This window comes from Tachypleus tridentatus, chromosome 2, assembly GCF_004210375.1.
Source record: "Tachypleus tridentatus isolate NWPU-2018 chromosome 2, ASM421037v1, whole genome shotgun sequence".
NCBI lineage: Eukaryota > Metazoa > Arthropoda > Merostomata > Xiphosura > Limulidae > Tachypleus > Tachypleus tridentatus.
The window spans coordinates 88,946,686-88,974,122 of NC_134826.1; the positions used below are offsets into that span (position 1 = coordinate 88,946,686).

At 34.9% G+C, this 27,437-nt stretch overlaps 1 protein-coding gene across 3 annotated transcripts; it reads right to left on the minus strand.

The window, feature by feature from the left end:
- On the minus strand, positions 1–27,437 carry LOC143244463 (uncharacterized). Of its 3 annotated transcripts, none has more exons than XM_076489170.1 (14): positions 26,425–27,437; positions 22,927–23,124; positions 17,357–17,418; positions 16,176–16,251; positions 13,066–13,223; positions 12,764–12,928; positions 9,091–9,201; positions 8,635–8,736; positions 7,740–7,878; positions 6,235–6,342; positions 4,969–5,234; positions 2,835–3,723; positions 1,643–1,715; positions 1–1,190 (listed from the first exon to the last, which is right to left on the minus strand). In XM_076489170.1, exons 1-14 carry the CDS (start codon positions 26,468–26,470, stop codon positions 1,067–1,069), a joined length of 2,517 nt encoding a protein of 838 aa, XP_076345285.1. In that variant the 5' UTR covers positions 26,471–27,437; the 3' UTR covers positions 1–1,066. The 3 variants fall into 3 exon arrangements, with proteins under 3 accessions (XP_076345285.1, XP_076345286.1, XP_076345287.1); XM_076489171.1 differs by having other exon boundaries at positions 17,357–17,415; positions 26,425–27,426; XM_076489172.1 differs by having other exon boundaries at positions 22,927–23,146; positions 26,425–26,563.

Consider the following 27,437-nt stretch of genomic DNA (forward strand, 5'->3'; position numbering starts at 1 on the left):
TTAACTTGAAATGAATATTTATTTTATGTATATCTTGATTTTACACATAGGTGTCACAGATGAATCATTTTATAACACAAAAGGAGAATTTTAAGATGAATGAATATTAATTCTTAAATGAGGACCCTCAGGATAAAAAGCTAGTGTTTCTACTACCTTGTTTTATTCTGAAGCAACCTTAGGTGAGGGCCTTCAGGATAAACAGCTGGTATTTCTACCACCTTGTTTTACTCAGAAACAAACTTGGGTGAGAACCCTCTGGCTAAACAGCTAGTGTTTCTACCACATTGTTTTATTCTGAAACAAACTTGGGTGAGGACCCTCTGGCTAAACAGCTAGTGTTTCTACCACCTTGTTTCACTCAGAAACAAATTTGGGCGAGAACCCTCTGGCTAAACAGCTAGTGTTTCTACCACCTTGTTTTATTCTGAAACAAACTTGGGTGAGGACCCTCAACTGTTTAGCTATTTAATTCCCCCCACCCACCCCAAAACAGCTGAATTACAATCAATGGATTTTAATAGGTATCACAGTACTCAGCACCTACCCATAAATGAAACATTACGAACCTTCAAGGAGTGTTATTATCCCGTGATGATGATTATTACCCGAGCTACCATGAATGACAACTGACCTCATCCTGCTCAATCCAGACATGATGAAAGCCCACTATACATATTATACCAGTACTGATCCATATGTACTAATAACAGAGAAAATCTGTACATAATTAATGTAGATATAACACTGACTGAACCTAAAAGAAGTTCTAGGACAAGACTATAACTTGAGGTTACTCTTTACACATTTTCCATATATGTATGAATACTTGCATGCATACATATATGTATGTACCTATGCACCAACTGTGAAGCACAAAAATTGTTTCTGTTAAAATGGATGTCTTGATTCTAGACTAGCATGTTTAACCACAATTACAGACACATACATAGCATTGATTGATAAAATAAAAACAAAAGATTTCTTTACAAGAAAATTAACATGTTAAACAATTTTAAACTAATATCAAGAAAAAAAAAGGATAATAAAGATACATGAAAAGTCCTTAAGTGTCTTGTGGTCCATCCAACATCCCTTTTTCTAGCATAACATCCAGCTGATTGGTCAAGTTGGCAAGCATGGATTCAATGTTATCAATCACGTCACCAGCTGGATGATGTGGATCATTACTAAAGAAAAATTGCATAATGATTAAATCCATTATCATAACACTAAAGAGCTTTGGTGACAAAATCATATAGAATACAAAGTACACTGTATCTTGTATGTAGATACATCAGTATTGTCAATCACTTTATTCCCATTACATTTTTTATACAACACTATTTATAACATTAATACAGTATTTAGAAATATTTTAGAATGTTAAAGCTCTCTTTTATGTACACAAGCTCTCAGCTGTCTGTTGCCGATACACAAGATATGAATCTAATAAATGTTACAGATTCTAAGCATATACTGTAAATTTTATTCACTAACAATAACTTGTAAGTCAACAGTATTATTCAAATTCATGCATCCTAAAAATATTCAAGCTTGATCTATTTCACTTTGAAAATCATTTATGTTTATCTTTGGGAACTTACATTTTAAATTTATTATGTAAAACAACTTTCTATACCTGTTGCTTTGTATTCCACTTGTGTCACTGGTGTGTGCCTGTAAACTGTTACTACTGATCAAACTTGATGATTCTATAAGAAACAAAGATGAATGTCTAATTACACCATACATCACCTTCGTATTTAAAGATGCAAAAGTTCTACAAATATCTTCATAAAATGAATTTGTACAAAATTACTATAAAGCTCAAAATACTTGATGAGATAAAAATAAAATGCTTAATATACAGCTCTATAATATGGTCAAAACCTATACAATCATTTAATAACAATTCCTATCAACAAAGGTGGCTATGTCTCTCTCAACCATTCTCAGAGGGTGGCTATACTTGCACGTACCTCTCTTCACCGTTCCCAGAAGATGGCTATACTTGCACGTGCCTCTCTTCACCGTTCCCAGAAGATGGCTATACTTGCACGTGCCTCTCTTCACCGTTCCCAGAAGATGGCTATACTTGCACGTGCCTCTCTTCACCGTTCCCAGAAGATGGCTATACTTTGCATCGCGCTCTCTTCACCGCTCCCAGAAGATGGCTATACTTGCACGCGCCTCTCTTCACCGCTCCCAGAAGATGGCTATACTTGCACGCGGCCTCTCTTCACCGTTCCCAGAAGATGGCTATACTTGCACGTGCCTCTCTTCACCGTTCCCAGAAGATGGCTATACTTGCACGTGCCTCTCTTCACCGTTCCCAGAGAATGGCTATACTTGCACGTGCCTCTCTTCACCGTTCCCAGAGAATGGCTATACTTGCACGTGCCTCTCTTCACCGTTCCCAGAGAATGGCTATACTTGCACGTGCCTCTCTTAACCATTCCCAGAGAATGGCTATACTTACAGCTATCTAGAGACCATTCTTAGTAGATAATTATATCATAAAAGTACATAATGCATACTCCCATTAGAGAGCTGCATCATAAATTCATTTAACAGTTCCAGTAAATATTTGCAGTGTAAACACATTCCAATGTCATTGTATGAAATAATAGCCTAGATTCCTCTCTACAGTTCAAGTTGTACCATAATGTCCTCAAATACGACCTTAACTGAAATAACTTGATTCCCAATAAAAACAAACACTGAATCCAGGAGTTAACCCACAGAAATTCCCTTTTTTTTTATTTTGACATATTTCACTATACTGACTTACTTACATATTATTACCTCATACAACTCTTATGCTCACTTACCAGTTGTTACTGGGATACATTTCTGATGACAAGGAGATACAAGGTTTTCTGAAGATGTTGCCATGGTCTGTTGGATTCTTGGTGTTCGCTGCTTAATTGTTCCACCATTATCATTTGCAAAAGGTAAGAAGTTTGATTCTGTGCTAGATGTTGATCCACTGGAACCGCCAGAATCTTTACGTGTTTTTTGGCTAGTTACCTTATTATCAAGTGCATCTTTTGTGCTAGAAGTAAATGTGGTGTTACAATTTTGGTCAAATAGTGCCAAAGGGACTTCATCACTGGCTGAATGGACCCATCTTACTTCCAACTGTGTGGACAAAACCTCAGTGGAAACAACAGGTGACTCTTGTCGTTTGTTGGGCAGAGATGAATGCATTTTCTCTTTGCTTGACACTTGATTACAACATGACTGTGAATTTTCCTGGCATGTAGTAAAGCTCTTGTCTTGTAAGAAACTAAGGCTCTCCTCACTTTTAGAATCCACTTTCAACAACTGTGGTTTTCTAGGAAGTGGGGGAGGAATTCTCTTTCCTTTAAGCGTACCATATATCTGCGAGGTCCTGACCGACCTCCATGGACAAAGTCTATTAGTATTTGTTTGATGGTCAGCTTTCTTCTCCTCATTTCCTGAAGCTCCAAGCTGTTCTCTGTGACCCACTGAGTGGTGTCTTGTCTTTGCAGGTATTTTGGCCACTGGTCTACTCTTCATCACATTTTTAGGTCTGTGCAAGCTCATCGTACCATCAACTGGACTAAGCAGGTCAGTTCTCCAAGGCTTTAAACTACTATCCAAGCCATTTTCGGTGGGGGAACAAACATCTTGATGGAAGTTGGTCGAGAGGAGGTCTAGACTCTCCATTGAAAGTCCTCTGTTACCTATTGAATGCTGTGTTTTAAGAACAAAGAGGTTACTTATTCAGCTCAACTAATAAATAATTTTATAAAAAACCTGGTTGGGCTTCATCAAAATGTTTTAGTGTATTGGCTACTGATGCCCCTAACTCTTTATGCAGCTTTATTGATAAATATTTCTGAGCTTTCTTTTTAGTTTTTTCAGAAGAACTAAGCATAGAAATTGAAACACCAGTGACAAAGCCAGGAGAGATAGGATACAAAAGAAACTGTCAAATTGATGAACACAAAAATGTTTAAAAATTAACAGGAATTATAACAAATGTAGTTTTACTTTTTTTTAACTAATTATAGAAGACTAAATTCCTATCACTATAATATTGAATAATCAGTTAACCCTAGATTAACCCTATTTCAGAAGTTTCATAACTAAAAACCATCCAATGCATTTGATCAACCAATAATAAAAACAAATAAATAAAAGGAAAAGAGAGAGAGAGAGGTCAATTTAGTTTTTATAAAATGTTATTAGATTAAAAAAGACCCGAAATATTTAGCTATCAAAATTTGTTTTCTCCCTTTAAACTTGAAATAATTTGAATCAGAATTTAAATACCATCTGATACTCTACAAAAATTTAACCATAATTTATAACAAAATGATAAACATTGGTAGAGTGTATGAAAACTCTACACCATCTGCCTTCAAATAAAAAACTACCAAAAGTATTTAATATACTGAATGTTGGAATCTACCGAGTGAAAAACAGACTGGCTACTAACGCTGTCTGTAATTATTTAACACTTTTGTTTGGTTTCATTTTATTATAAACTTCCTCTTACGTTCTCGCATCTACTACACTGATAAAAAATGCAAAGAGTCAAGACACTAATTTTAATTGGGGGAGGGGTATATTTATTATGCCTGTTCTTTTCTTGAAGCCAGTTAGTTATACATCGAAACTTAAAAGATTTTATGAGAACATTTTGAAAGAAACATGCATATACATTATACTTAAGGACAACAAAAATCCTCTGAAAATCAATATAAATGAATTGTTTAAACTTTCAACAATTTTTCTTTCTTTCCCTAGAATGTTGCCTTGCCCCCAGTGACTCAGTGGTAAACCTGATGACTTATAATGCTGAATATTTTATAGAAATAGCTTTGAGAATTCATGTTTATTTTAATACATTTCTACAGTTTATTCCCTGTCACGTCTTAACTGAACTGTCTCAAGATTGTACTTTAGTACTGTATGTAATATGCCAGAGCTCACCTCACTTGTCTGAACATCAGAACAGTGAATGGAATCAATATACATTGAGAACAAAGATGATTCACCACTGAAACAATTGTCTTGCTGGTCAAACGTTGTTTGATTAAACATTCTAAACTCTGGATTGATTGTTGAAGTTGGAGACTGTTGAAATGTTTTGAGTTCACGAAAAACTGGGGCCTCTGTAGTAGGAGATGGCTGATTCTGAATCGAAGTTATTGTAACATGCTGGCTTGGGAACTGCTGATCTGGCAGAGAGTAATAATCTAGAAGCATATAATTAATCTCTAAGAGACAAAATGATACAGTAAAGGCCACTTAAAAACTGATATTTAATCTTTCATGGTAAGTTTGGATTATTAGAAACATTTACAGAACAGTTTAAGGATACAAAATAGTCTATATTTCCAAGTTATTAGACTATTTATATGCTAAACCTAATAGCTAACTTTCACTTTAACCAAGAGTCAATTTTAGCCTCATAGCATACCAGAAAGCTTAATTTTCTTGTCTCTCCCAATACTCCTTAAGTATCTTTGTCTAGTTTATTATTTATTTAATTCCACATTCAAACTAAACCACTTAATAAGGAGAACATCATATATTTATATCATAAATTTAATTATCTCACTGATTAGAACCAAACATTATGAGCAACTGAAAACTAAATACACTAACAGTTGATAACATCTGGCATAAAGAGAATCAATACAACCATAGCAGTACACATGGCAGTCTACTGAGGTAAAGTCAGCCAGTGAAATCTCACTCTTGAAACATCTCCCTCCGTGCACAATTTGTTAAGAAGGGGGACAAAATCTGTCTATTATAACAAAAGAGTAACACTCCTCTCCATGTCCCCCCTTGATTCTGTAAATTCCAATAAGAATAAAAATATGTTTTTGTTCTACTGCTTTAGTTGTCTTCAAAAGATATCCCCCATGCACAGCTTGGACCATAATCCTTTGTTTATGTTGCACAACAAGACAGTAGCCAAAATGCTTTGCAACAAAAACCTGAGTGATAAAATAAGTAACACTGTTTATAATTTCCTACAGGTCATAATTACAACACACCACAAAATTAGAACTTTATGTTAATACATAAGATATAAAGTTAACAGAAGCAATGAAAGCAAGAAAGTTTTAACTAATATTTTCAGCAAAAACACTGCCATGACATAAAATAAACATACATATAACTTAATAATCTATTATGATTTAATTCTTACAGTTATGCAAATCAAGTTTGTTTTGTTTTACTAACTTGAGAATGAAAACTGTGAAGAAGTGGAAACATGGTTAACATGATGCCGTAAACCATTATTGAAATCTCTGACTTTTCTAATGGCCAGCATGATTTTCTTTTGATGACCTGTAAAGAAAGCAACCAAAAAATAAGTGAATATGGAAATTTCAAGTCAAATACTGGCCCCTAATTTACAATGAAATGGATATTTAATCTCTTATAGAGAATACTATATGTAAGTTTCCATTGAAATAGGTTTGTTTCAAATACTTGCAATCAGCTACCCAAGAACAACCTATACTAGCCTTCTCTAATTTTGAAGTGACAGGAAGTCAGTTGGTCAAAAGCATCCAAAGCCAACTCTTGGGCTACTCTAATGAATAATAGAATTTCTTTATTACTCTTATAATGCACCCATGGCATTGGGATGTGAACCATGGATCTTGTTGAAAGGGTACAAACAAACACGCTTTTGGTCAGTTACTGTCTGTCTGTCTGTCTCTCTCTCTCTCTGTGTGTGTGTGTGTGTGTGTGTGTGTGTGTGTGTGTGTGTGACTACCAAACATAAAGAACCTGGTACAAACTTTGTTTAAATATACTGTTGTAACTAATCCAGTTCAAACCTGGAAAGAGAATGGTTCATGGAGAAAATACACCTACATATGACCCTCCCAGTGGTACAGTGGTATGTCTGTGTTTCAATACCCATGGTGGGCAGAGAACAGACAGCCCCTTATGTGCCTTTTTTTTTTTGGATAAAACTATTATTTTAATTTCTGTTTATTAACATTACTGTTAACATGAACTTTTCAGTTCTTAACTGTTTCTAATGGTTAGAAGTGTAAGAAGCCTGAGTGAGAAATAAAACTATGTATTTTAAGGTAACAGATCACAATGACTTTCTTGTTACAAATTAAAAATACACAAACCTACTTGTTGGCATTTATTATAAATATATTTGCCCTTACATGTTACAAGTTGGGCTGCTAAACATTACTAAAGAAAAACCTGACACTTACCTCACTACAAGACGGTTCTGTGTTAAGGATGAATTACAGTAAATATTACAATAAACTATACAGGTAAATGTTTACATCATACAAATGTAAAAGAAGGATACCTGAAAGTAAGTGTTCGTGAAAGATTATAAAAAGTAAATCTTAATAAGCTACCATCTTCCAACTCAAACTATTTAAGCATAGCGAATTAGGTTATTGTTTACACATTGAGTATTACCTAATACAATGTTATTAATCATACTAATGATGAATGGAGAGAATTATGTACACTATATTACATAAAAAAAATGGGTTAACCATTTCAATTCCTGGAAAAAGTATAACTTCTTCAAGTTTGAAATGTAGAACTCCCAATAATCTTACTCAGCTTTTATTTCTTGACAAGTCTACCAGCTACCTGGCACTGTACAAAAACCATATTTTACACTTACTAATCCAGCATCTAGTTATATTTGTGTAAATGTTTCATGAAGATGATTACTGCTTCTGTGTTATGGTTCTTACCTAGTTTTTTAATTCCAATCTCTTCAAGATCCTCCCAAATAAGCTCAGCCACTTGACTTACAGAGTTGTAACCTTGCTGACTTAGTGTTTCATGGTACTCTTCTAGTCTCAACAGCTGAAGCCATTCCAACAAAGTGTCCTGACAAGGAGATAACAGATTAGCACTTTGACACTAATAACCACTATGGGTTTCTGTCATCAAGTTTTCTTCACCTGGTGAGTTTGAAAATTGTAATAGACTACAACTGGCTGTTGAAAGGAAAGGAAAAAAAATGTTTTAGCCTACATTCTAAGACCTCCGTAGAGGAGCCAAAATGGTGTCTCCTTTTTTTTCTCAACAGCCAGTTACAGTCCATTAAAGTTCTCAAACCTAGTAGACATCACTGCCTAAAATTCCACTGAAACAACAGTAACAATGATATTAAATATCATACCTATTCTAATAATTCACAACACATGTTAGAACTGCTCTAATACTTTATAAGATATATTATTCAAAAAAAAAGAAAAAAGAAAAAGAGAGACAGACCTATAACAACCCAGATTATAGTGTCACACTTTTAGAACCCTTACAAAGAAATAGAAAATGTTAAGTTTTTCCTAGTTATAAGCTCAGTTTGTTTAAAAACTAGTTCATCAATTCATGAGTTATTTTTCTGTGAAAGTAATGTTGTTTACACATTAGTGGCCATGTTGAATTTCATGAAACAATAACACCAATATAAAGTAACAACTGACCATTTGTGACTTAATACAAGTAGTGACCAATGCTACCAACTTCAACTTCACCAAAAATCTGACAATAACAGTTCTATTTCAACTTAAGTAAGTAAGCCAGTGAGAGTTAATTTTAAAGAGAAATGATTTTCTTAGAGAAAATGTGTATTTCACTTACTGATTTGTGACAAGGAATCAAATCAAATATGTTCAGCCTGTCGATTTCTGACTTGAGCTTCAAGCGGTGGTTTGGTTGTGTCACTCCTACAGCAGTCAGATCCTGAAGTGACAAACGGTTTGTGTTACATAAAGAAATGTTTGGGTGGACTTAAATTATATACAACTTAAGGGTTATGGTATTATATTCACATTCATAATACAGCAATAGTAGTAACTTGCTTTCAGTAGAAAAATAATAATTTAATCAATCATTCTCTGAACAACAGGGACTTAAAGGCTATAAGTCATCATGGATTTTACCTTCCTTTGTAAGTAACTGACCTCTTACTGTCAATTTCTGTAATCAAGTTACACCGGATTTAAAATGTGTGTATCACGCTATTCTACAGGCGGTTGGGAAATAAAATGCACTTAAGTAATTAACCTACAGATGGCGACACAGTTCAGAACTTACTTCAGGCGTCATACGTGACACTGTCGCCATATCATAACCTGCTTGCACAAACAGTTCAAAGTATTGGCTTAAGTGCAAGCTTGACAGCCAAGTTTTCATGATCTCTTTGTCCTGTAGGATGAAAAACAACGTTACTGTTCACAAGCCTACAATGTTTATATAATCCATACACAAAAATGACTACAATAGTACTATAGCTTTTCTCCGTTTTCTAATTAGCGTTTAAGAAACGTAATTAAAAATTATGGAGTTTCAGATTTGTCTAAACAAACTTGCCTCTCCCCTTGAAAGGTACGTGACATGAATGTTTAGAATCTAAAATAATTAATAATACATTACATAAACCCTCGTTTGAAAATGACTTTGAAATAAGATACAAACATACTTTGGGCAACAGTGAACATCAAGGTGTTAGTTGATGTGTAAATTATAAAAAAAATAACGTTAAATTAAACAGAATTATAAGGTATCAATTTTAATTAGCACAATGCATTATTGTACCAATTGACTGTCCTTAATTTGTTGATAGTTTTCGACCATAATCCCAGTAAAGCTCGGTCATTTTTGATTTGCAACACATAGGGTCATGTAAAACTTAAATACATTCTGAAAAACTATCGCAATAAAATATTTATCTAATACATGGAAGAATATTCACGCATCACCCAGTCAGTTTTGGGATATCCCAAAAATAAGTACAACAATACTCTTTAGCTCATACGGTCAGATCCGTAAGGTCTTCCAAAAAAACAAGAAGAAAAAAGGAATAATTGTTCAAGACACAATAATAAAGTATAAATCATTCATCCCTTGTCTTACATCAAGCAGGCCCATCGTTAAAATGGAACAGTTATATGAACCTATAAATTTCCATAAGTACCATCTGAAGACTCGCGTTAAGCACGGTAATTAAATAAGTAATTACAACATTTGTACGTCAAATAAACTCTTTCACAGATTGTTAAGTTATTATTAAGAACCATGCCAACGGTCCCTCTTCTTCCAAACACGTATTGCCTACAAAGTAAAATACGGTCTGATAACAATACCACATGGCATACCCCGACAGGGAAGAAACATTTTTGTCTTATCTTCAAAATTATCCAGGGTGCAACGCACCGCTTGAGATAACGTTTTATCACTGTCGTGTAAGATTCCTCTATTCTTGTCACTCTTGGAGACGAAGCCATTTCAAGCACGCATGTTTCACGGTCTATACTAACTTCACGATATGGTCCTTAGTATTACACACTGAATCTTCAAAAGACCCGGAAGTCAAAATTCTAACCCTAAATACAGTTAAAAATGAAAAAAAGTAAATTACTCATCCGATCACGCAACGGGAGTAAAGATGGCCATAATTACAACTCAAAATGTTCCCCTTATCATACAATTAAAATTGTGAATTACTTAAATAATGTTATATACGATAAAAAAAATAAAATCACGTGTTTAGAAATGATACAACTAAGATGATTTTTTTTTATTGACCTGCGTTTACCTTTAACCCTAAAATAGTGGTTGACAATCCGCGCTGGAAAATAGCCCCTAATCACCCTAAAGTATATTTCATATTTAATTCGTTTATTTCTCTTGTTTTCAATGAAGAAGGGAAGGAGCATATGGTTCTCACGCAACCTGTAGTCTGAAAATATGGCTACCACATCTTAAGAACACCATCTACTACGGCAACACACTTTTTTTTTTAATTTTAAATCATTATATCTTAGAAAGCGTATGAAACGCCGCGTGCTAAATGTAATGAACCTATCGTTGTACTTAATCGCGGTGTATAAATAATCATCACTTTAAATTTTTGATTCCATAAATGTGTTTTATAAATAAAATCCACGTGACCAATTTGGTTTGTTTTGAATTTAGTAGTGTAAGACTAGAGGGAAGGTAGCTAGTCATTACCACCAACTTTTGGGGTACTCTTTTATCAACGAATATTGGGATTGACCGTCACATTATAACGCCCCAACGGCCGAAAGGGCGAGCATGTTTGGTGTTACTAGGATTCGAACCCGAGACCCTCGGATTACGAGTCGAGTGTCTTAACATTTGGCTATGCCGGGCCTGACCAATTTGGTGACTCTGGATCTTACCTTGCAAACAAACCGATCGCCATCTATGCTCCTTTACGAAATTAACTGATTTTTGTTTTCTTTTTGTTTATCGGCGGATTTTTAAAACAAAAACGCCTTTATGTATCTCACAAGCAAATGTTTCGAAATTAAGGTGACCTATTTTTATTGTTTGACTTTGAAACAATAACAAAAAAATCTTAGTTCACTAATAACGCTGAGCGATTAATCGAAATTTCGATTGTTAAAATATGCATAAAAATTTATACGATTACGTAATAAATAGATTCCGATTTGTTTCGTACATAAAAACTGTAAGTCCTTTGTTCGATCACTTCTCTCTGTTGTTATCACACCACGTATAAACAGAGCCTACAAAAACAAAGTTCACTAGATATTAAACAAATACATTACCTATGTAAATATCTGTATGGCATTTTTGTCATAGTATCAATGGTTTGGGTTAATTGATTTCATTGGATAAGAACCGTGAGTGTTGCACGTCACGCCTTTTTGGGATTTGTTGTTCAGGGACATAACGAATCAATGGGAACACAAGCTCTAAATACATCTCTGAGCATATATTTTAAACGGTTATTTGTTTCAAATCAAAGCTACATTGGGCTATCTGCCGTGCCCACCGCGATTAATCGAATCGCGGATTTAATCTTTGTAAATCCGTAGGCTTACCGAATAATGAACGACGTAATATAACAAACAAATCAACAAGTTTATATATATTAATAAATCAAACCTAGGACAGACTGCTAGCAAACTAAAAATATGAGCTTGCCAAGAAATTAGATTATGTGTGTTAAGCGCTTTTGAACTCCAACAAATCATAACTGGTTATTTAACATGTACACTGACTTACTCGTAGATGTATACCGTTATCAGTTATTTTTGTTGGTTTTTTTTAACATGTTTAACAGGAAAACTTGTTTTTGTTATTGTTTTAAAACGATCCAATTACATTTATGGAGATTATTTACACGTACGTAATCCAAATTTCTAAAGTGGTAATCCCTCAGTATTATTAACTGGTAAAAACTAGTTCTGGGTTGCCACTTTTCATTCGTGGTTTTCACAAATTTGGCTTCCATTTTAATCTCCAGACTTTAGTACAAACTTTATTCACCAGGAGCGTATAGTTTCAACATTTTCTAAACATTCTGATATATTTGTACAATTTTAATAAGGTTTTAATATTATTTATTTCTTCGTCTCATATCACAGTTAGCCTAGGTTAAAATATGAAATTATTTACGTTTACAAGTTAACTAAGCAACTATACACTAATATTCATAACTTAGGTGATAACAAGTTCAACAAAACATTGATAAATTAATACCAATTATATACTTGATACGCAACTATCGTGTCGTACAAAATTATACCAAAAATAATTTCTTTCAAAATTTAGACATCACAATCTCGCTCTGCCTAAAAATACACTCTGAGATTGAAAAAAAAAACATGTTAGCTAGTGTTAAGATTAACGACCTTTTGAGTAACATAACAAAGTCATTACACAGAGATGTTAAGTACACCAAACAGAATTCGATACTTTTATCCCTATCACTTACAGGAAGTCCGTGTAAAAACATCTCGGCAACGTTTACTTGTGGTGCGCATGCGCCGCTCTCCTCGGGCCGCTCATCGCTCCCTAAACTTGAGCTAGAACTGTGGTAACTACGTCTTTTGGGGGAGCTACCTGACTCAAAACTCTGAACCGATAACCTCTGGCTACTCTGTTAATAAAAGTATGATTTTAATTATTTTCACAACTATGAAATAATAAATTGTAATTATAAGATAATGTGTATATATATATATATATGAAATATAAAAAGTCACTTAAGTATTACTTTTCCAATTAATTTCTTACATTGCCATCAACAGTAGAGGCTCGACCGCTGTCCACACTGGACGTACTGTGTCGGGATTTTCTGCTACTTCCACTGGGACTTTCTTTACCTGATTTTTGATAAGCTTTTATTTCCTGGTCATCTTCAAAAACAGTTGGTTTGATAATCTTTGTAGATGCTACAGAAACAAAACAACAACAGAAGATTTATTAAGCAAAAAAACTGATGCAATTTTTACTATGGGATAATAAACGTAAAAAAATATATAATATTAGCTTAGTGTGGCTAGTAAAGTGTGAAGATATCACCAATATATTGAATACGGCTATCGAAGGATCGTGTGGTGGAGTTTTCCTCACATTAAAAAATAGGCTTTCACTTTCCTCAGTTAAATTTAACAGACAGTGCGTGTAAGCACCCAAAGAACGTCTCGAGAGAATTAGTGGATTAGTTCCATAAATGCATGTCACGTTTTAAACAGAATACATCCAGCGTACTGTCATTTTTTAAAGGTTTTGTTGCCTAACAGTTATGAAAACATTACTGTATGCCCCATTACTAACGGAACAAACCAAGCTAATTGTTGTTTTTGAAAAGTTTTGTTGGCTAACACAGTAAGTTAACATTAGAAACTGAACTTTATAGAGGATACAGTTCTGTGAAGTAAATATTGAAAAACTATTTTGTTTATTAAACCGCCCACCGCTAGTACAGCGGTATGTCTCCGGATACAACGCTAAAATCAGGGGGTCGATTCCCCTCGGTGGGCTGAGCAGATAGCCCTTTGTTGCTTTGCTATAAGAAAAACACACTATTTTGTTTATTAAACTTACAGTTGACATTTTTCGATGTGTAACAAACGCACAGTTATGCAGGTTGGAGAGGTACGTTTCACTGTAAAACAGATCTTAATCGAGTGAAGTATGTTTCAAATAAACTTAACAGTTTCATTTTTACAAATACTTGTTAACTGTTTTATTATAAGCATTTCGATCAATATTTAAAAACAAAATTAAAAAAAAAAACAATCCACATTAGTCACCGGACTACTTCACTAAACAATACCACATTTTCTGGATCGTATTAAATTTATCATACATTACAGTTAGATCCGATACCCGAGACATATGCAACTGATAATTCGAAGTTTCATTTTCTTTAGACAGCTGTCTTGTTTTTAATGTAATTCAATTAACTGAATTTACAGAGCATATGAGCCAAATATTCAACTTCAAACTACCTAGGGGCATCCCCCTTTAGATATAAAGAAAAATTGTATCTCAGAACGGCTGGTATGGGTATTAACACTTTTATTGATAAGGAGAGAACAACGTTTTGACCTTCCTAGGTCATCTTCAGGCTAAGAAATAATTATACTCTCTATTGCGCCCCCATCCAATTTTATACCAAGTAATACAAAACTTAGCTTTTAACGTTTTATAAAATTAAATAGACTTACTAAATATAATTTTACACCTTTCTGCCAATTTTTTTTCTTCTTGGAAGGTGGCCACAGTGGAATTTTTGTCCCCTAAGAAATCGACGTACCTAAATTGTTTTAAGATGGACGTTTGGTTTACCTGTAAATTTACTTTATACTTCCAATATTAGCTGCTTGGTGTCGCCCCGAATTATATTTGCTAATATAATTTATAAAATTTTCAAACAGCTTGATGCGTTTAATCCTACCAAAATAAGTCCAGTCTATAAACTGCTCTAAAACCTATCATATGATCAATGAAACTTTGTTACGGGTAAAAGAGCATTCTCTAGAAATATTCACATTAATAGATCAAATTATGGAGATTGAAAAACAAAATTATTCCAAAGTAAAATTCAAAGTTTCAATAATGTTAGTACAGTAATTTAACTTTTATATGGAAAGCAAAAAAAGTATTGTTTCTTTGTTTTTGAATTTCGCGCAAAGCTACACAAGAGCTATCTGCGCTAGCCGTTCCTAATTTAACAGTGTAAGGCTAGAGGGAAGGCAGCTAGTCATCACCACCCACCGCCAACTCTTGGGCTACTCTTTTACCGACAAATAGTGATTGACTGTAATATTATAATGCTCCCACGGCTGAAAGGGCGAGCATGTTTGGCGCGACGGAGATTCGAACCCACGACCCCCAGATTACGAGTCGAACGCCTTAACCCACATGGCCATGCAAATCCCTGAAGCAAAAAAAAAAAAAAAAAAAAAAAGAGAAAAAAAGACAGTGATGTTATGAGAACATTGTTGCCTGTCAGGCCTAATTAGTTTGAAAACGGTATATAGTATGCCGTATATATAAGGCCCAACGCTAAAAATGGAGGACAGATTACGTTTACAGTCCTGAATTTTATATAAATATTATAATACTATCTGTTGTATTTCCATGTAACTTCTTCGCAGGATGTGGATGGATCTTAGCAAAATTGTTATGGAGGTTCATTAAGGTCTTTGAGAAGGTACACACACGAATTGTCAGTTTGCGTTTTGTTTTTTGTTTTATTAGTACTATGTGTAAGGGAAGTATCTTTAAGTCCTAAGATAACCTTTCATCAATTATGAAATCACATAACGGATACTCCAACTAGTTTATAAATGAATAAATACAATTTAAACCATCAATCTGGTATAATGTACACAATAACTTTTATTTGGGACTAAAAAAGTTGTACTTTTTAACTACCTCTATTTACGATTTTAATCCAATAAAAATTTTATGCTGACGTTTACCGTTAATGGCGTGCGAGAGCCGACATTGCTGAAACTAATATTTATATCACACTTTGATACTTTTGTTCAGAATAGCTGGATTAATTTGCTTGCATAAAACCTTCCTATTAATTTCGCGGAATAGTTTGATTTTCCAGTTTTGCTTTGGGAACGAAAGTATAAAATCGTGCAAGGAATAAACAAACAAACTCGTATTTGTCGTTACTGATGTAATTAGGCTTAGGGTAGCTAACATAACTAGTTGGAAACTAGTCTTCAATCAATCACAAATACCGAAAGATTGCAATTAAATTGAACGAGTTCCATCTTTTGTAGTTGCATAATGGTAAGGCACACTATGATTTTTGTTCAAGTCCAGTCTACGTTACATTATTTAAATAACGTAAAGAATTTTTATTAGATGTGTCTTACCTTGCCATGCTCGAGACGTAGGTGAACTCGATAGACGACATGGCTGAGGATGGACAACAGCTTGGGTGTGGATGTTCTAGGAATAATAAAATGTTCCTGATGGCTTGAAAGTTTTCTATGTGTCTTCTTCAATTCTTTCTTTGCAGTTAATGCACTATTATTATTTTCTATATATAGACATTCATCTATTTTTAACCAATAAATATTTTTACTGAAAATAGGCCTCCGCGCGGTTATTATGAATAAACGCAGAGCAAACTATTTCCAAAAATGCTATACTTCTATTTGAATCAAACTATAGGTGCTAGTCTACAACTAAAATATTGTTTACTTATGTTTTCCTGTAAACACTGGAAACGAGTAAAATCTAATATTTATAACACAACACTTGGGACCAGTAAAGTTTAATATTTATGAAAAAATCATTCAGAGGGGTAAACTGTTTTTCACATTCCTTCTAGTTTATCCAACATGTAATGGATTGTAAAAATTGTATTTCAGGTATATCATTTGTCTTTAACATGTCAGAGGAAGGACTTTCATTTAATGCCAGAACTCATGTATGGTTCCATTTCTATCAGATATCTTATGTATACTGATTCACAGTGTTTCCTCTGCTTCTGGCACTGAAACCAAACTTTCAAAAATCTGAAGTCCAAGTGCTAAAAATAATACATCCACTTGCACTGTTGTTGTTATGCTACAACGATGACTAGAAAACAGATTATTGGTGAAACATGTCTGAATAGGTTGTATTGTTATTCCAGTTTTTTTTCTCTTTTCTCTGTAATTGTTTTTTTCATAGTTAAACCAGCAGTAGGAGTGAAAACACCATTAACTACAACAACTTTTAACTTACTTGTGTGGATTGTTTTTCAGTTCTATTTCATGCAGAAAGGGTATCACGGATCTTTTCCAAGTGCCAAAACCTGGAATAAACCTTAATGGAAAGTTAGCTTAAAGAAGCTAATGATTTAACAATTACTGAGATGACAAGCTGTCTTCATGAACTATGGCTAGGACAAGTTAAACCACCTAAGATTGGCAAGCTTTGTCCACAAATTATAGCTAGAACAAGTTAAAAAACACCTACATTTGGCATACATTTTCTATAACAATAGACTCAAACTTTTATAAATCATTAAGCACAGAGAAAACACATCAACATATATACAACTTACCTGACAGGGAGTGAACTTGAAATGGTGATTGCAGTGGCTTGGGGATGTGGGGTAAGAAACTTCTGGAAAATATACACGTTCCATTTTCAATGGCTCATCCTTTCAATGTTGATTTCCTTTCAACTACTTTGACAACTAATGTTAGATTACTTTAAGATTCCTATGCAATGTGCATATTTAGGAAATACAGAACTATTGGTGTGTGAAAACTGGTTAAAAATTAATAAGCTAGCAAATGGCCTGAATTATATATTGCATTACTTCTCACTACATTATTCAATTTTAAAAACCAGACATACTAACATTATTTCTTATTATATCACTAAAATCACCTTATAAAAACTAGGACTGCAGTAACTTTGTATTGGATAAATAAAACTGCAACAAGCTGATGGTGAAAATGTTCTTGTTTTTTCGTTTTCTTCATTGATTCATCATTTCTCATATTAAATGTATTTTTTCATATTCTAAACACATAATATTGGAAATAATTATATAAACAGTATATAAAACAGATATAGAATGCAAACATTATGGGACTGCCTTTATTGTAGGAGAAAGAACTGTACCAGAGCACAGTCACATACTGATAATTAACACTGTGATTGGGTGTTATCCAAAAACCAATCGGGCATAATACCTATAAAACTACGGGCAGTTATACTATATCCAGTAGTAATATGATGAGTGAATTCACGGTTTTCAGTTTAGAAATGCCATATGACAAATGTGTATAGTTCAAAGTTTTAGCTGTTGAAGGCTACTCCATGTGAAAGACGGAAATTTTCATATTTCACTAGTATGGAAACTTTGTAGAATGAACGTGAAACTGAAAGTCTCGATAATAGAAGTGGTCGATACATAACGTACAAACAATTCAAAAATAATGTGAACTAAGTTATACTATGCTATGCGATACATGACAATCCAGAAGAGAGATTTTTCTAAGTATTGGTGTTAATATTACTTTTTGCACAGTAACATACATATTAACACCATGTGAACTAAACGGATGTGTAGCTACTCAGAAGCTATCATTTTAACCAATTAAACCAAAAGGCTGAAATGGATCTCAGACTTCGCATGAGAAATGTGATCTTTATATGTTAATTATAATTGTCTAGCAACAATAAATGATATCGGAGAAAAAAATAACGTACAGCATCTGTTGTGATGTTTGCTGGGAAAACTATTGATGGTACCCTGACTGCTGACAGGTAACAATCAGTTTCTCATCCACCATTGGACAGAGATTCATATTCTATAACAATGATCTGTGCAAGAATTGTGGAACGATAGTTACAGGGGCAGAAGAGATCAATGGAACATTCAATATCAATATTACTAAGATTATATGGGTTTTATACAGAAACTGAAAATATCAAATAGTAACCAAGAAATTTGGCCAAACTGTGGGAAGTACTACAGGACATTAAAAACAATGTTTCACATACTGACAAACTTATGGTAGCTTACGACCAGGGTGTACTACTCTGTCCACCGTGAATATGAAATACTAGTTAACTGTACAACATATTAACTTTATATATATTCTGTAATAACATACTGTACTAAGGATGAATCGATCACTTAGTTGCAATTTCTCATTATTTGTGTATATCATATGTCCATTCACATAAATATTCCCGATATTGTATATTACATTTACTTAAAGTAACCTTGCAGCTATACACGTTTCAACGAGCTTTACAATTATATTTGTAAAAACGGCTCGTTTGGGTTGAGAAAATTTTTTACGAGCCGTTTTTACAAATATATTTCTCTACAAGTGGGTTTTCTCGACATCACTGAGCTTTACAATTACTTGGCCTCATGGTAAATCAGTAACATTTCTAAACTTTGATTCTAGAGAAAGCTAAAAATCGAGAAAATATTTCTTTTTCTTTTTGAAATAACGAAGGCAATATTTGATAACTTTTTTTTATTTGTGTTAATGTAACATGTAACCGAAGCTACAACTACAACCCACTTCTTCTGTCGCAACAAATATTCGGTGCAAGTAATTACATGTCATATAACTTTTAGAGACCTAGACTGCTTTTTAAAAATAGAAACCATAAGAAAATTTAAATTTAAAATATTCTATCTGGGACTAACACTACCGGACTATAGAACCACTACAACCCATCCTCAAGGCTAATTGAATTTTTTATTATTTGTTCCCCCTCTCTATAATAATGCAATACCTTTCCTTGTTAGCCCACTATTGTTCAGACGAGACTTCAAAGACCCAAGACGAAAGTCTCAAAACGTTTCGTAAAAATCTAACAGATGTAGCATTACAAATCCACAAAATTAGAAACTCTTATTTTTGTGCCTGAATTAAGATGTTCCGCTCCAAGCGCACTTCACGCACGTCCCTAAGTACTTGTCAAATCAAAGAGCGTATGTGCTTCACGCGGAAACTGCGTGGGTTCCCAACTGACAACAATATTAAGTCAGCTATTTTAGGTATCTCTACAAGCCGTTTAGTTCAGACATACGTCTTCAAGTTGAAAATGGTTTTCGCAAAATATTAAACAAAATCGAATTTCAAACATAAATGTAACTATATCATTTTTCAATAAATTAATACATGTAGTGTACCATCCTGTCTGGAAAAAATATTAAAATGTTTTCTTTTATATAAAAACAATTATGCACAGTTTAAGAATACATCGAAATTGTAATATATTTTCGATACAGCTCACTTAATGTGTATTAGAAAAGAAATAAAAATTACAAAACCACACTAAAAATAATTATAATAATTACTTAGCACGTGCATACGATTATGACAGCTGTGACCACAGCTGTTAGCATTGACACACTCCTGACATTGTGCGTAACTATTTTAATGTTCCTTAATAGCAGGAATGAATGAATGAATGTCGTCGGTGTTTGGGTAATAAAAGTTCATACCCTGGAGGGTCAGGTTCTCTATGACCTCTTCCTCCAAAAGGGCCGTTTGTTTATTGGCGAGGGTAAGTTACAATACCTCTCTCTCCATTTAGGCTCGTTCCCCTCGAATTCTACGTGCGAGTTGGATGTCTTTCGGCATGATGGTCACCCTCTTTGCGTGAATGGCACACAGGTTAGTGTCTTCGAAGAGACCCACCAAATACGCCTCACTGGCCTCCTGAAGAGCCATGACAGCAGAGCTCTGGAATCTAAGGTCAGTCTTGAAGTCCTGGGCAATTTCTCTCACCAGTCTCTGGAAAGGTAGTTTTCGAATGAGCAGCTCAATTGACTTCTGGTATCGACAAATTTCACGGAGGGCTACAGTTCCTGGCTTGTAACGATGAGGTTTCTTTACACCTCCTGTTGCTGGAGCGCTCTTTCGGGCAGCTTTAGTGGCCAGTTGTTTTCTTGGTGCTTTTCCGCCCGTGGATTTTCTTGCAGTTTGTTTCGTGCGAGCCATAATTTCGTTTTGTCCGTGCTATATTACAAACGTACGTAGAACTACAATCCTACTACACTCTCCGACTTCCGTGCTAAGAATGATCATCGTTCGAATGAATGAATTAATAGCAGGAGGGGAATAGGTTTGGTTTGTTTTGAATTTCGCGCAAAGCTACACGAGGGCTATCTGCGCTAGCCGTTCCTAATTTAGCAGTGTAAGACTAGAGGGAAGGCAGATAGTCATCACCACCTATCGTCAACTCTTGGACTACTCTTTTACCAACGAATAGTGGGACTGACCGTCACATTATAACGCCCCCACGGCTGAAAGAGCGAGCATGTTTGGTGCGACGGGATTCGAACCCGCGGTCCTCGGATTACGAGTCGAGTGCCTTAACCACCTGGCCTTGCCGGGCCGAGGGGAATAGGATATTACAACTTTCTTGGTATAGAAATTGAAACGAGTTTTTCAAGATACCATCAAAATTAACTTATATTTTCCTTTCAGTCGGATGTACAAAGTGTTGGCGTAAACGATTTTACACAAGCCTAATGACCCGGTACGGCCAAGAAGGTTGGGCACTCGGCTCGCAATCTGAGTGTCGAAGGTTTGAATCCCTATCACACCAAATATACTCGCCCTTTCAGCCGTGAGGTCATTATAATAATGTTTCGGTTAATTCGACTATTCGTTGGTAAAAGAGTAACCTAAGAATTAACTAGTTGTCTTCCCTCTAGTCTCACACTATTAATTTATGGGCGGCTAGCGCAGATAGCTCTCGTGTAGCTTTGCGCAAAATTCCAAACAATCCTAACTGTTACATCCCTTGTAATAGCTAGGTCATTTTAATTAGGCCAGACATGAAATGATTATTAGCATGTTGTAGAACGGATCCAAATATTACTGGTTCGCGTCCCATTGCTACAAAATCGCACTCTCTACTTTGGACCCGTGGTTTCGTTATAAGAGTGAGGGTCAAATCATACTTTTCCCTATAAAAATCCAAACTCTGAACATTTTTCTGAATCTCGGGATTTCGAGATTTTTCCTGCTCAAATTAACGGATATTAAAAACGTTATTTATCCAAGTTCTATTTTGCTTCAACCACAACTAATCAGCGCAGATAGCCCTCGTGTGGCTTTGCGCGAAATTCAAAACAAATCAAACCAAAACTAATTAAACTAACTACGTTAATTACTTAAGTTAAACGATTAAAAATATATTATTAACCTAGAGTTGATGTTATTAAGACTGTTATTTTAACCTTGAGCAGGACCGTTTGATTACATCAACAAAAAGGGGTATTGGTTGTTCGATATACAGGGTGTAAGCGGTTAAAACAGAGCAGAGCCAGCATTATGTTAGATTTTAACAAAATTTAATCAAGAAGACACATTGTTTAAAATTTGGTTAAATATCGTCACTGTGAGAAGAACAAATCAGAGGTTATCAGTAACCAGACCCGGTGCGACCAAGGGTGCAGCACGTGCACCCTGTTTGAAAAGTGTTCATCTGTTTATTCATTTGTAGTTAAGCACAGAGCTACACAATAGGCTACCTCACGGATATTAAAAACAGGATCTTAGCGATAAGCCCGCAGACTTAAAGTTGTGCCACCGAGAGATGAAAATGTTAACCCACAACAGGATTCTCTTCTCTAAATTCCGGAATATGGGGGTGGGGGCATTTTAGCATACGGGTTCTCGAGGCAGAGATTTCTACCCTTAACGCAACTAGAGTAGCCAAAGAATTGGCAATGGGTGCTTTTTACTTACTGTCTTCCCTCTAGAGTTTGGTCCATCGATCAATTCAATATTACTGATTCACAAGAGATGGCGCGAACATCTGAAACAAACAACCCCATTAATCGACATAAAATACACACTTATGTCTATCCATGGCAATACACCTGCCTGTGCCGTTACTATATTCTTGTCAAACAAGTTTGAAACAGAAACTGTATAAACGAGGCAAAACACTGTTATAAAACAGCCCAATTAAATAAAAATATATTCGACCTTTACACGATGCGAGATTATACGTTTAAGTTTACGTACAGTGAATCACATTAAAACACAAAAGTTTAGAGTATTTCGTACTTTGGATATTTTAAATTAGGTGTAAGTAACGAGTTACACCTAAACCCATATTTCACCAAAACAATACCTTTAAACGGCGACTGAAGTAAAGGTTGTACCCCTACATTTCCACCACCAGGGATATCACTCGTCTTTCGATCCATTGTTCCATAACAGCTGGAGTAACTCGTGCTGGAATTTCGGATAGTTAGAGCTGGTACAACTGGTGGCGCCACCTTCTTTATGCTGCTTAGACCAGAGGATGTTTTGCGATGCATTCCGCCAACTGGAGCAAGAAATAAACCACACTGAAAATTAAATGTTTTTTGAAAGAATTTTCTTCTTTAATATACAATATAACACAATAAATACATATAATAAAGCAACTTAACACAGACCTGTACTACACACTGTAGTTCCGATAAAATCAATTTAAGATTTCGTCGTAGGAGTTGGTTGAACCAACAGTTTATAAATAAAGTAAAAAAATACACGGCTGTGGATGTTATAGAACTACACTACGAAGTGTGTTTTTTTCTAACAATAAAAAATAAAACTAACGTTTTAATATGTTTTTCTCGAGGTCCATCTTCACAACAACTAGATGAACTTTGTCAACATATTCTAAAACGATCATAAGTTTTTAATAATGTAGCTTTAACAGGCAAAAAAAAAAAAAAAAAAAAAAATCCAACCACTCGTGTTAACGAGACACACCACCTAAACCTACACTGATTGGTTTACATACAAGTTTTCGAACCACTACATACAGATTGTCATTTACTTTACTTTACACCATTCATTACACAGTAAAATCTTCTAATAGAGTATGTCCTGTTTCACGTGTGTACCACTGATTGTAAACACGTGCACTTATTACACTATGCTTATTTTTTATCCCATACAGGAAATCTATGGCAGAGGCTATTCCACTCTACCACAAAGTGATTTGACCTGGTAATACAAGTTGTAACCTTTATGGTCCTTTTTGTTCACAACGGACTCGACTGAGCCACTTTCCAAAGAAATACCATGTTGTCTGTTGATTTCAAGTTGACTTTATAAACAGGATAGATGAAAAAGTTATACTCAAACACGAGTACTTTTCTATTATTACTGTTAATCGAGTCTAAACTACAACTTGTGTAATTCTACGCTCTTTACAAGTTTTTATCAGGTTCATATAGTCGAATAAGTTGCGTTACACCGTGGCATATCTTTCATTAAACACTGTATTTCGATAATATATTAGAATATACTGTGAATTTTGTACTTTCACCGCCAGGTAGTAGGTTGATTGTTCTTAAGCACAAACCTTGATAATGGAATGTCTGTGCTATGCTCACCAGGGGTGTCAAAACACGATTTTTTAGTGTCGTAAACCTACAGACATATTGCTCACCCACTGGGAGACCCATCAGGTAGTAAAGGATATTGGATTTACTTAATGAAACAATTTTTGTATATTCGAGTGTCTGTGATATTTACTACTCTACCACCAGGTGATACAGATACACTAATAATCCGACACCAATACTCCAAGGCATGCGATATTATTTTGTTAGTGCTGAAATCCTAGGATCGATTCACCCCAATGAACAGAATACAACTACTTTATATTTTTTTATATTGTTTTTTAAAACAAACAAACGATCAAACAAAAAAATTCAAGTAACCTACGTTTCTAAGTTAACTTTTCATATCAGAATATCATCCTATAATGGAACTCTTGCTTATATGGTATAGGAAAAGCATTTTTATCACGCGATACGCAACTCCCAACCTCGTGAAATTTCTATCTTATGTGTATGTAAATTTGCAATATGGGTCAAGATTTTTCTCCATTCTCAGGGTGCAAATATGACTTCATGAATACGTCACATGCAGATCTAATGCACTGGCGCCACGGTTAATCGGCTAATCAAACTAATTAAATAATTACGGTGCTCCGTTAGTATTTCAAGACAGTGCAGCTAGTGTTTTACTAGTACTTCCAATAGGAAGAATTGATATATATGAATCGCGGAAATGCGCCTATCAAACTACGAGTGATATAAGAAAAACAAGTTTATGTTGTTTGTTTTTAGTTAAGCGCATAGCTATGCAATGGTATCGAAACCCGGTTTTTAGTTTTTACCTCTAAGCCACTGAGAGACAAAGAACTTTGTAAAGCAGATGTCGACCTTAAGAAACATAAAATCCATTTTAAATGTATCGTGATTGTAGCATTTTGTAGTAAAACTTTTTAATATATTCTAAAGTTTAAATATAGAGGTTTCTATTCCTTTTTTGCAGTTTCCATGAGACATGTAAACTTGAAATATAAAGCAGAAGATAATATATTTTTTATGTTGCCAAATCTAATAGTTTTATTTGTAAACTCACTCAGATTTTAGGGCAACTTGTACACCTTCACGACACATATAAACTAAATCACCAATAGATGGAAAAATTAAACTTTTCCCACCAGATGGCATAGCTGTTGTTTAGTTTTTAATTTTAATATTATTTGTTGTCAAGAGCAAAGCCGTATAATGGACACTTACAACTGATCCACCTGTGAGTGGGGGCAGTCTACTTAGTTTACAACGTTAATTCTGTGTAAATTATAATTTATTCTCACATCCTGTTTATCTGGTGTGTGTGGGGGGGAAGGGGAGGGGGGTGCACAAGATGCATACCAATAAAATCAAGACATCGAAATCTCATTGTCTCATTCTATCTTGCCCAGTTTGGGTCCACAATTCTCTGTCATAAACAAAAGGTGACCGAAATCATGTCCTCGGGATTTGTTTGGGGTTAACTTCCTTCACTCACGTACATAAATCTGAACGTTATAAATTGAAACCCAAGTTTATACGGCACATGACAATCGGCAATGAAGATAAAGACACAAGTCCAGTTTAATGTGTAGGTACACCTCGTATAAAGAACACGTAAATCAAAGCTAGTCGTTTGAAGAAATAAAAGACGCATTACTATATAATAACACGCAATTTCTTTTCAGGTCTTAACGCAAGTAACATAGCAATAATTCGCTACTGACAAAGCAAGACTACCAAATACATATTACTTTAATGAGGGCCCACATGTGTGTTTTATATACAAGTACTAAAGATGGCGATCCGCAAGGAATATTAAAATCATTAACTACATAAAAAGATGGCTAAAAGTTAACCATGAAGCTGTAATCTTTGTGATTTTTACCCGCAAGTAGTTCGTCTGATATTATACCAAAATGTTACAACCGGTCACTCTACAAACAAGAAGAGTAGGTAAACTGTCACTCGACGCTGATAGTAAGATAGCCCTAACATGGAAGACAAACGCGCTTTTGTTTTTGTGCGAACGGGCGGATGCACGTGCACCAATGTTGTCAGTTTTCAAGACTTGTCACAAAAATGAGTTCCTAGTTTGTTTTACAATTTTATCAAATATCTCGACTTATGATTAAAATATAATATAATTATCAGAACAAGAGAATCTTGTTATTTATCATAACAGGTGTTTTCATCCAGAATTTTTTTTAAACAACTACAAAGCTTGCAGCTATTACTAACTACAAAACGAAGGGAAAACAGCTTACCTATAAGTTTTCTTGGCATCCCACAACAACCTGTATTTCCCGACATGTAGCAAACTTCACCCACAGATCACGTCTTTTCCACAGATTAAACCTAAGGATTTGGTTCTGGTCAGTGTAACAGAAGAGATAATCCAACAAATGGTCGACAAGGCAACCCACCCACCTCAGCACAATAACCTTGTCGTCGAGCCTACACGGAAAGCATGTAGGACTAGAAGCGTTCGGGCGATTGCAAAACTCAATGCGCCCCACACTTTCCACACCCACCGAAACTTGTCAGAAACTTAGGCGTAGCGTGTATCACAAGGAAAATTTTGACTTTTAACATGTCTCTAACTGACCAGGACACTAGGGTTATCTTCCACTATTTACTGATCCAGAGCCTCATATCTGTTTGAGATGAAGTTTTAAATAAACATCTATCTCTATGTATGACGTCAGTAGGCACGAGACGTTAAGGGCGGGTACACTAAGGGTCTACTCTAGATACTCAATCAGGACAGGCAACAACGGTCTCTCTTGTACCTGGGTCCGCCCATTGTAGTTAGGTAGGAAGGGGTGTGAGCAAACCAGAGGGGAGAGTGTATTTTACTAAATTTTCAATAGATAACTTTTATTCGTGTACTCATGAAAGCACTGACTAGACTGTTAGGACATAGAGGGATTATTGAAATGGTAACAGTTCTAACTTCCTTGGTATATAAGATTTATTCTGTTTTATTGGCCAGTAGAAGATCTGTCTAGTTACGCCAGTGTGTATGGTTAACTAACAGCATGTGAACTTATAATTATTTACGAAAAACTATCAACATTCGGCATGTTATTATTAATAGATCAACGACGAGTCATTAACATATTAAATGTTCCAAGTTTTATCATCATGGTATTCGTTTCGACACGTTTGTGAAAGAAATACTTCTGGTAAAGATAAAGTTCTAGTGTATATTGGTGGAAGATTGAGTCTCGTGCGGTTCAATGTAAAAGGTTATCGGTCAAGTAAGATCGCCCCGGAG